This window comes from Capra hircus, chromosome 19 (genome assembly GCF_001704415.2).
Source record: "Capra hircus breed San Clemente chromosome 19, ASM170441v1, whole genome shotgun sequence".
In the NCBI taxonomy this organism is placed as follows: Eukaryota; Metazoa; Chordata; class Mammalia; order Artiodactyla; family Bovidae; genus Capra; species Capra hircus.
The window spans coordinates 53,215,975-53,226,777 of record NC_030826.1 but is presented as its reverse complement, the minus strand read 5'-3'; the positions used below and the strand labels follow the sequence as shown (position 1 = coordinate 53,226,777).

At 59.6% G+C, this 10,803-nt stretch overlaps 1 protein-coding gene across 6 annotated transcripts; it reads left to right on the top strand.

Moving 5' to 3' along the window:
* TMC8 (transmembrane channel like 8) lies at positions 626 to 10,576 on the top strand. Of its 6 annotated transcripts, none has more exons than XM_018063702.1 (16): positions 632 to 1,232; positions 1,879 to 2,112; positions 2,312 to 2,460; positions 2,835 to 2,984; positions 3,269 to 3,354; positions 3,882 to 4,018; positions 4,285 to 4,432; positions 4,802 to 4,972; positions 5,278 to 5,417; positions 7,472 to 7,595; positions 7,923 to 8,020; positions 8,216 to 8,399; positions 8,656 to 8,714; positions 8,805 to 8,963; positions 9,390 to 9,468; positions 10,056 to 10,576. In XM_018063702.1, the coding sequence occupies exons 2-16, from the start codon at positions 1,961 to 1,963 to the stop codon at positions 10,278 to 10,280; spliced, it is 2,061 nt and encodes a 686-aa protein (XP_017919191.1). In that variant the 5' UTR covers positions 632 to 1,232; positions 1,879 to 1,960; the 3' UTR covers positions 10,281 to 10,576. The 6 variants fall into 6 exon arrangements, with proteins under 6 accessions (XP_017919193.1, XP_017919192.1, XP_017919191.1 ...); XM_018063701.1 differs by having other exon boundaries at positions 635 to 1,232; positions 1,927 to 2,112; positions 8,584 to 8,714; XM_018063699.1 differs by having other exon boundaries at positions 635 to 1,232; positions 8,584 to 8,714.

Sequence of the window (10,803 nt, the reverse complement as noted above, 5' to 3'; positions counted from 1 at the left end):
TGCCCTGGGTTTGAGAAAAGGGTGGGCTCTGGACAGTGGTGGGAGCCATTCTTGGCTGGGAGAAGCCTGGGAAGGTGGGCAGTGAAAGTGAGCTGGAAGGCAGAAAGGAAGGAGAGGGCCCTCCTGGAGGGCAGGACAGGCAGGCCAAGCCAGGATGTCCACACAGAGTCGTTACCTCTGGCTGGGTCTTGGCACAAGCACCTGAGCATGGAGAACCAGCCCTGCCTAGTCCCTGCCTCTCCCTACCAACACTATCCCCGCCCTGCATGCCCATGCTCCAGCTTGCTGTATTTGCGCAATCCCAGGCCCAACTTGAAAGTCACCTCTTCCATGGAGCCTTCCGGGATTGAACCCTGTTGGAGCATGTGGCACTTTCTATTTGCATATACATTTGCCAGGCCGTTCCCCGCTGTCGGTCCCCTCTCTGTGCTCACTGTGCGCCCAGCACCAGCACGCAGCCTGGGGCATAGAGGACGGTCTGGAAAACCAGGAAGGGGACTGGGCAGAGAGGCAGGAAAACCACTGGAGCTCCTTAGAGGTGACGGGGCCCTGGAGGAGGTGGAGAGGGAGAAAAAGCAAGGGCAGGATCGCGGGGCCTCCCACGGAGTCCCAGCAGAGAGAAAGGGGCCAAGAGGGCTCTGAAACAAGTCGCTGGGGCGGGGCGTGAGTGGACCCGGTTCCTGAGCGCTTCCTATAGGCCAGGCGCCGGGCCAACTCGGCTCAAGTGCAGATGATGGGAGGAGGGACGTTGAGAAATACCGCCAGGGCCGGCAGCTCCAAGTGATGGGATCCACCCACTAAGTTTTTGTACTCTCGCGCCTTGCGAGCCCAGCGCAGCCCGCCGGGGCTCCCCGCGAATAAGGGGCGGGGCTCGCAGCCTGCCGCCCGCAGCACTGCGGGGTCAGACCCTGGACCCAGACACCGTGTCGCCAGCCCGGGTGCCCGGCGGAAAGGGGCAGGGCCGGACCCCAGCGCAGCGCCCAGCCGCGGCGCCTCTCACCTGCCCTCCCGCGCCTCGCACCCCCGCAGGAAGTGCGGGCCTCGGTGCAGAGCGGAGAAACTGCCGGAGATCGGGGAGAGCAGAGTACAGAGGGGAGAGGCGGCGACCAGAGGGTGGGGAGCTACGGTTCCTGTCATGTGACCCCCTCCCCTCGACTCTCGCAGCCCTGCCCGGCGTGGCGGGAGACGGTCGGAGGACGGTCTCCTCCGGGCGCTTGGTCTCTGGACTCCAGGTGAGTGGGTGCAGAGTTGGGGTGGGTTGAGGAGGCGGATCGTCAGAGGAGTGGGAGAGAGAATTGAAGCCCAGAAGCTGCTGGTGGCTGGCCGGGGGAGGGGTGAGAACAGCAGCTGAGCGGCAGAGGGGCCCCTTCCTTCCTCCCTTCCCCATCGCTGGTGCTGTAGCCACGCCCCCCCATCTGGGTTCCTTGGGGAACCCTGGCGGACCCAGTCCCGGGAGCTGGACCACCAGCTGGACCACCGGGTAGAAGACAGAGGAGGTCCCAGCAGGTCCAGATTCGAGGTACTGCTGCAAATGCTAAATCCTGGGAACTGTTGGGGTTCGGGGCGGGAACTATTTCGGTCCCAGTGGGAGAATCAGCACGTGGAATTGTCTCTTGCCAAAGGGTGCTGGTGAAGGCATGTGGCCCTTGGGAACAGGTTGGAGTAGCCCAGAGCTGGCCTTGTGGCCCCACCGTGTTAAAATGGTGGCCACACCTGGCCTTGGCTTCCTTTGTGAGTCCCATCTTTCGGAGCCCTTTGGACTCCTTTCTCCTCATTTGACAGATGGGAACACTGAGGCCATATGTTGCTTTGAGATGTGGCTGGACACTGAGCCAGATCTCCTCCAACAGGATTTCTCTTCATTACTGACCATGCCAGGGCCAAGACTGTGAGGCTCCCTCAACAACCGCCCCACATCTCTCCCAGGCGTTGCCGCCCCAACTTCCACCCCACCGCAGAGATGCAGAGGCAGTGGTCGCTGCAGGCCCCGGGGGAGCCAGAAGCCGAGCCAGGGGGCGAGGAGCTATGTGAGCAGGAGATGGAGAGGCTGTGCCTCTCCCAGCAGCCGGTGCGGGTGCTGCCGTACGCCATGGTGGACAAGCGCTTTATCCGGTGGGTGCCGGAGAACCCTGCCAAACGCGGCGGAGGCCGAGCAGTGGGGGTGGGGTGGGGGGGAAAGCACCTGTTGGACGGGGGCGGGGTGGAAACATCAGCCCTGGAAAGACTTTGGCCCAGGGTGCTGCTCCGCCTGCCCAGGTGAGCATGCTGGCTGACTCAGGGCACCCCCCTCCCCATCACCACCCCATCCCAGGCAGCTACGGGAGCCCGAGGGGGTGAAGACCTCCTGCTGGCAGCAGTGGCGTCGCAGGCGGCAGACTGTGGGCCGGCGACTCGGGGAGGCAGCTCGGCGGCTGACCCGGGGCTGTGGGCTCTGGGAGGGGGCTCTCTACGAGATCGGCGGTACGACCTGAACCCCAATCCCCACCTCCCTCCTCCCCTCTCTGCAGTCTCAGCGTCTAGTTTAGAAACCAGAAGAGGGAATCACCCCCCTTTGCCGTCGCACTGTTTCCCCCCCCACCAGTCACCCCCCAATCACGTGGCTTTGAGATCACACACCCGCCTCTGTCCCCAGAGCCAGCCCCCCAAAACGTTGATGGACGATGGCGCGCCCTCGTGGCTGTTAGAGGTACTGCTAGGCAAGCCTCCGGAACTGGCCATTAAACTGAGGTCCTGGGAAGGCTAGTCACCCACACCCCCGCTGGGTTGGTCAGCCCTAGGATGACCAGTCGGGCTCACGGCTGGGCGCCTCCTGACTCCCCTGCTGTCCCCCGCAGGCCTCTTTGGCACTGGAATCCAGTCCTATTTCACCTTCCTTCGCTTCCTGCTGCTACTTAACCTGCTGATCCTGCTTCTGACCAGCGGCTTCGTCCTGCTGCCCCTGGTCTGGCTCCGGCCCCCTGACCCAGGACCGGCTCTGAACTTCAGTGAGTGCCCCACCCATGGAGAGAACAGTTCCCCTAAGCCCACCTGAACCCTGGGGGCTGGTCCAGCATTCTTGTGCTGGGACAGCCCCAACCCTCTGGGTATCAACCTGCTTGGGTCCAGCCCTGAGACTCTGCCTGACCTTACTATTTGCATGCCAGCCTCCTAACATGCCCTCAGGACCCTGCTCAGGCCTCCAAGATTGGGAGCTATGGAGTGGGAGGGGCAAAGCCTCCCCCATGCCTTGGGGACCCTCCCCTATGGGACCCCTCTCCCTTCTTAACAGCTCTCCAGTGTCCTGGTAGTGGCCACCTTCCCCAGCCCGGTGTTTCCAAGTTCAACAATCTTCTCTGGAATGTTTTTACCGGCAGGGTGAGTGAGTCTGTCCTGGCCAAGGAGCAAGGAGGCTGGGGGACCTGGGGATATGGCCTCAGAAGACCCCAGTCTAAGATGACCCCCACCCCTCCAAGGGCATGTTGACATCTAGGGGGACACTCCTTCATAGACAGGCTGTCTGGGTCAGCAGCAGAGTCTCAAGAGAGGCTGAGGCCGCTGTGCACCGTCCAGGCCCATGCATGACCCCATAGCCCTCAGAGCCCAGGTGGGGTAGGGGTAGGAAGGACAAGAAGGGAAAAGTGCAGGCTTCTGGAATAAGCACCACCCTACCCTCATTCCTGGAAGCCACTGAGTAGTTCCTGTGTGGGCTGTCGTGTTCCAGTTCTGGCTTTTTCTTCCAAGCTGTGTGTCCTTGGGCAAGTTGCCTAACCCCTCTGGGCCTCTGTGAAATGAGGATACTCTTATTCTCTACCCAATGGGGTTATTGTGAGGGTTAATGTGTTAATAGCAAGAAAACACTCAGCACACAGCCTGGGTCCATTATCGTTGTCTGACATCCGCAGGCCTTCAACAACACCTATCTCTTTTATGGAGCGTACCGGGCGGGGCCCGAGAGCAGCTCGACTTACAGTATCCGCCTGGCCTACCTCCTGAGCCCACTGGCATGCCTGCTCCTCTGCTTCTGTGGGATTCTGCGGAGGTGAGAGCAGAGCCCCAGGTCTCCCCTGATCATTCCTCCTCAGTGTGGTACACTCAAGCTGGTGGGGAGTCCCTGACAACAGGCCTCAGGCCCAGAACTCTGCATTCCCAGCTGCAGAACTCAGGGGCAGAGCCACCACTCCCGTATCCCTACCCCACCCCCCAGTCAGGCCAAGGTCCCAGCCTGCCCCTGGGGCTGACGGGGGCTTCCCACATCAGACCAGGGCTGAGCCAAGGCTGAGCCCTGCCCCCCACCGCCCCCTGCAGGATGGTGAAGGGGCTGCCACAGAAGATGTTCCTGGGCCAGGACTACCGGTCGCCTCTCAGTGCAAAGGTCTTCTCCTCCTGGGACTTTTGCATCCGGGGCCAGGAGGCCGCCACCATAAAGAGACATGAGATCAGCAATGAATTCAAGGTGTGTGTGAGGATGTGCATGAATGTGAGATGTGAGTGTAAGTGTGAATGAGTGTGAGAGCACATGGGACTTTGTATATGAGTGTGTGGCTTGAGTGTGGGAGTGTGAGAGTGTGTGCACACAGATTTTTCAGCTTGAGGGAGGTGGGGTGCTGGGCCATGTGGGGGTGTGAGCACTCACCTGTATGGTGCTGGGGTGGGGGGCTCTGGATAAAACCAACCCGTCTGTCCCCGGCCTACTATCACCCCAACTTTGCCTAGGGCTTGCAGCCTGTTTCCCCACGCACACCAACCTGGGGCTGTTTGCTGGCCCCGCCCCCCCTTCTACGTGGGCCAGCCCTAACCCACCCCTGCCCTGCCCCCATCACAGATGGAGCTGGAGGAGGGGTGTCACTTGCTGCTGCTGCAGCAGCAGACCCGGGCTCAGAGGGCCTGCCACCTGCTCACTTACCTGCGGGTCAACATCCTCATCGGGCTGCTGGTGGTTGGAGCCATCAGCGCCATCTTCTGGGCCACCAAGTACTCGCAGGACAACAAGGAGGTGCCAGGCGACTGACATGCATTTATTTCATCCCAGCCAGTTCTGGGGGAGGGGATGGGATGGCCCCACTTTGCAGGAGAAGAAACCGAGGCTCCGAGAGGTTAAAGCAATTTGCCCAAGGTCACGACCAGGTCAGACTGGCTCTGCCTCTGGCTATCCCCCCACCGCCACGCTGTCACTGGGAATAGTCTGGCGGCTCCCAGATGCCCTTGCCTCAGAGCAACACTTGAAGGGGTCGTAGGGGATGGGCAAGCTGCTGGGGGCCCTCCAGCCCACGGCACCCCCTTACCTGCTTCTCCCCACAGGAGTCCTTGTTTCTGCTGCTCCAGTACCTTCCCCCTGGGGTCATCGCCCTGGTCAACTTTCTGGGTCCCCTGCTGTTCGTTTTCCTGGTCCAGCTGGAGAACTACCCTCCCAACACTGAGGTCAACCTCACCCTTATCTGGTGAGTGCCACCTGGGGGGTGACCGGTGTGATAGTGTGTGGAGGGCAGGGAAACACTCTATCCTGCCACCTGTCTTGATTATCGCCTGGTACTGGGGGCACCAAGCAAGGGAAGGCAGACAGCCGCCCTCACACACAGTCTCGGGGGGCCCCATCTAAGGTTCTTCAGTCCCCACCATCCAAAGCAAGCCAGTGACTTGTTTTTTCGGGGAGACAGGGTACTACAGTCACCCCCCTAGGAACACAGCTCCCTCCCATGTGCCCTGAGGGTTTATAACCCTCACCTTGATAACCCTCACGTGACCTGTGAAGTTAAGACCATCCTCGTCACCACTGGATAGATGAGGAAACTGAGGTTTGAAGGGATCAAGTGCCTCAGTCAAAGGAATCTCCCCATGCCTGCCAAGTGCAGGTTCACACTCAAGCCCACCTCCACCCCCAGGCTCTGCTCTGTCTCCCCTCTCAGGACTCAGGTCTCGTCTTGGACCCAGCCACCACCTCCCTAGCCCCCCAGCTCCAGCTCAGGTTCTCTGCCAACCACCCATCATTTGGCAGGGCCTGCTTTTCCTTGGCCTTCCCTGGCACAGAAGATGTCCACAGCCCATTCCAAGTCCCTCCAAGGTAGACTGTGTTTGGTTTGAAACTTTATTATTGGAACAGGTAATAACATGTACACATAGGTAATCAGTTCAGTTCAGTTCAGTCGCTCAGTCGTGTCTGACTCTTTGCGACCCCATGGATTGCACCACACCAGGCCTCCCTGTCTGTCACCAACTCCCAGAGCTTACTCAAATTTATGTCCATCGAGTCGGTGATGCCATCTAACCATCTCATCCTCTGTCATCCCCTTCTCCTGGCTTCAATCTTTCCCAGCATCAGGGTCTTTTCAAATGAGTCAGTTCTTCGCATGAGATGGCCAAAATATTGGAGTTTCAGCTTCAGCATCAGTCCTTCCAATGAATATTCAGGACTGATTTCCTTTAGGATGGACTGGTTGGATCGCCTTGCAGTCCAAGGGACTCACAAGAGTCTTCTCCAACACCACAGTTCAAAAGCATCAATTCTTTGGTACTCAGCTTTCTCTATAGTCCAACTCTCACATTCATACATGACTACGGAAAAAAAACTATAGCTTTGACTACACATAGGTAATAGCACATACAATTCAAAATGCTCAAAGGATGAAAGATAAAAATAAGCCCCTACCCACCCGTGCCTTCCTCAATGGAAGAACCACTGTTTCCACCAGCCTCTTGCCATGCGTCAGCACTCAAAGTCCACACTTTGTGAGACTTCCCCTGCGGTCCAGTGGTTACGACTCCCTGCTTCCAAAGCAGGTGACGCAAGGTTCAGGCACAGAATACAGACAAAAAGTAAAAAAAAGAAAGTCCACACTTGTATATAACACGCAGTGATGGTTCTGGGTTAGGCCACCCTACCTGTGTCGTCCAGTTATATATTATTCAGGAGTATGCACACACATGTCTGTGGTATATGGACAGTGTAAATAGCGTGCTCAGTCGCGTCCAACTCTTTGTGACCCTGTGGACTATAGCCCGCTAGTCTCCTCTGTCTGTAGGATTCTCCAGGCAAAAATACTGGAGTGGGTTGCCATTTCCTTCTCCAGGGGCTCTTCCTGACCCAGGGATTGAACCCCTGTCTCCTGCATTGCAGGCAGATTATTTGCCCACTAAGCCACCTGGGAATAGGCCTTAGAAGAATGATCTCACCTGCATTAATGACTTAAAGGCCTATGTGTGCCTCCTGTGACTCTCCAAGCTGGGTGTTGTGGGAAGGATGGCTGGACCGTTCACTGTTTCCCATACTGATCTAAACAGAACCATTCTCCTGTGAGTCGTCTGGGGAACGCACTTTGGGAAACATTGACATGGATGGAGCAGGTTGGAAGGAAGCTGGGCCCTGGATTTAGAGGGGGGCCAGTCTCAGGAAAAAACTTGAGGTTGTGCATGTCAGCCACACCTGTGTCCGGGGTAGATGTGCTCTGTACCCGGGCTACTCCCCTGACACAGTCTCTGCCCCCACCCCAACCCCCAGGTGCGTGGTGCTCAAGCTGGCCAGCCTGGGAATGTTCTCCTTCTCGCTGGGCCAGACTGTGCTGTGCATCGGCAGAAACAAGACCAGCTGTGAGTCCTACGGCTACAACGCCTGTGACTACCAGGTGGCTGGTGTCTCCATCAAGGCCTCTCCTTTGTCCTCTGCAAAGCCCCACCTCTTTGATTTCCTTGCCCCTCTCTGGTCTCACCTTTGTGAAAGGCTGTGGGCAGAGCTGTGCACTCAGCAGTCACCTCCAGGGAGCGCCATTCGCATCACACTGCCCTGTGCAGAGGAGGCAGCTCCAACTGGTTGCTTGTCTTGTTCTCCAGGCCTGGATTTTAACTTAGCTAATAAGACTCCAGGCATGGCTCCTATACTTCAGGATCCCCACATCGGGTGGGTGAGGGGTGGTTGGGGACTGAGGGTAGTGACAGATGCCTCCTCTGACCAGTGCTGGGAGAATTCGGTGGGGGAGGAGCTGTACAAACTCAGCATCTTCAACTTCCTCCTCACGGTGGCCTTCGCCTTCCTTGTCAGCCTGCCTAGGAGGTGAGCCACGTGGGGACACCCCGGGGGCGGTGTGGGCGTGTCTGGGGGGATGGCCAGTGGCCACGACCAAGGCTGTGAGCAGTTCTACACTCGTGTGTCCCATGTGAGTGCATGTGTGCGAAGGTCCGGGGCTGGAACCAGCGAGGTTCACACACTCCTCCCGGGTGGTGGGGACCTGTTCCCTCCCTCCCCCAGGATGTTGGTCGAGCGGTTCTCTGGCCGCTTCTGGGCTTGGCTGGACCGAGAGGAGTTCCTGGTGCCCAAGAACGTGCTGGACATCGTGGAAGGGCAGACGGTCACCTGGATGGGCCTCTTCTACTGCCCCCTGCTGCCCCTGCTCAACAGCGTCTTCATCTTCCTCACCTTCTACATCAAGAAGGTGAGGACTCTGGGACAGGGAGGGCACAGGGGTGCACCTGCGTGGGCGCCTTGAGCGCCTTCGGCGGGGCAGCCCTCACATCCTACAGCTGCCCAGCCAGCCACTTCCAATCTGCAGACTGCACCTCTGGTCTGCACACTGCGCTGAGGATGCCCCCCTGTGGCCTTGTTCCCCCTCCCCCCAGTACACCCTGCTGAGGAACTCCAGGGCATCTCCTCGGCGATTCCGCGCCTCCAGCTCCATCTTCTTCTTCCAGCTGGTACTCCTCCTGGGCCTGCTCCTGGCTGCTGTGCCCCTGGGCTATGTGGTCAGCAGGTGAGCGGAGCAGAGGGTCCTAGGCGGCTGGGCCGGCGGCTCCTCGCCTGGGCGCTGACCCTGGCCCTCCTCTGTCTATCTCTCTCCCAGCATCCGCTCTTCCTGGGACTGTGGCCTCTTCGCCAACTACTTGGCCCCCTGGCAGGTGGTCCCTGAGCTAGTGGCCCTCTGGCTCCCACCCCCCAGCCAGCGCATCCTCTACTACCTCGGCTCCCACGCCTTCAGCTTCCCGCTTCTCATCCTGCTCAGGTGCCTTTCAGGACAGCGGGGGGCCAAGGGAATGGGCACCCGGGAGGGGAGGATCCTTTCGTCCATGGGCACCCCAGCCAGTCTCAGGGGATCCAGGAGCCAGACAAGGAGAGCCAGGGATGGAGGGGGGTCAGGTCTGGTGACCTGGAGGTTCCCTGGTGCCCCTGGGCAAGCGCCCTTACATCCTCACCTGTAAAAGCCCCTGAAATGACCACTGGGGGAATACAGTGCCCGGTGCAGACGCACTGTGAGCCTGCCATGCAGAGGAGAGAGGCTGAGCGACCGGCGGGAGGAAGGAGAGGGGAGAGAAAGCTGTATCTGGGATCCTGGAAGAGAGAGGACCCCCGGGGGGTGTTTTCTAAGAGATTGAGGAGGGGAAGGAGGAAGTAGTGGGCTGACTGACCATGCCTCCCCTTCTCTCCAAAGCCTTGTCCTGACCGTGTGCATCTCCCAGTCCCAGGCCAGTTCCAGAGCCATCCGGAGACTGCGGAAGCAGCTGGTGTGGGTAAGTATCCGCAGGACTGGGGCCAGGGGGACTGCTGGCGAGACCCTATTGGGGCCGCGGGCCGCCGATAAAAGCGGGGAAGATGGAGAGAGGGAGCCGGGGCCTAAGGCTTGGCCTCAGGCCAGGAGGAGCCGGGCGACAGAAACGTGGCTTTAAGCCTGGAGACCCGGTTTAACACCGAGTGTGGTTTTGGCCTGCTGTCGGGGAAGCGGGACTGGTGGGGGCGTGGTCTCATGCCGGGGCGTGGTCTGATGGGCGTGACCTTGAGATAGGGCGTTGTCTGTGGGCGTGGTCTTTGAGAGGGGGCGTATCTGATAGGCGTGGTCTTGAGGGGCGGTGTCTCTGGTGGGCGTGGTATCTGCAGTACGTGGGCGGGCAGGGGCGGGACCTGGACGGGGCGGAGTCTAGCGTAGGGCGGGAGATTAGTGGGGCGAGGCCGCAGCGGGGCGGGGAAGCCGGGAGAGCTCCGGTTGGGACGGGGCCTCAGAGTGGCTACGGCTGGCTCGGCTGCATCCTCCCCCGCCCGCCTGCGGGTGAGAGGAGGTGCAGCTCCTAACCCGCCTGCTCGCTCCCTGCCTCGGCCTCAGCAAGTCCAGGAGAAGTGGCACCTGGTGGATGACCTGTCGCGGCTGCTACCGGAGCCGGGCTCCGGCGACTCTCTGGGGCCTGAGTCCCCTGTGTCCCGAGGATCGCGCCCGAGATCCTTCTGCCCCGGATTTCCGTGCCCGGGCTCCCCGGGACCCAGGCCCCGCCGGCCAGGATCCTCCCTTGAAGATCCCCGGGTTGCGCGGTGTCTCAGTCCCCGCCCATAGATTCCGCTTCTCCAGCGGTTGGGAGCTGTAGCACTTAGCCCCCCCACCACCACAGCCCAGAACTTCGCCAGGCCCCCACGTGCAGCACCCCCACCTCCTACCCCCTCGTCCCATGCTCCTGATCCCTGGTTCCCTCTCAGTGGACCCTCCAACAGGGTGTCCTAAGGTGGGGTGCATACACCCAGGGACAGCAGGAAGAAAATATGGGAACTTGTATTTATATTTTTATCTCTGTCCTTTGAAGTTTTCTATTTTTGTTAAAGTTTTATAATATACATAATGTATTAGCATAGCGACCCACGAATGTGCTTTATAAATACGCATCCATTGGGGGTGCTCAGGAGTTGTTTACTGTGCAGAGTGCCCTTATAAAGGCTCGGAGACCCCGGTCTGTCAGAAGGGAAAGGCCTGGCCGCAGTGAAAGCAACCCTGCAGATGGGGCTTGCCTTGCTCTGACTGCAGGCACCCCCACAGCCTCCTGTAATTCCTCCATCACGTATGAGGCCATTAAGACCCAGAGGTG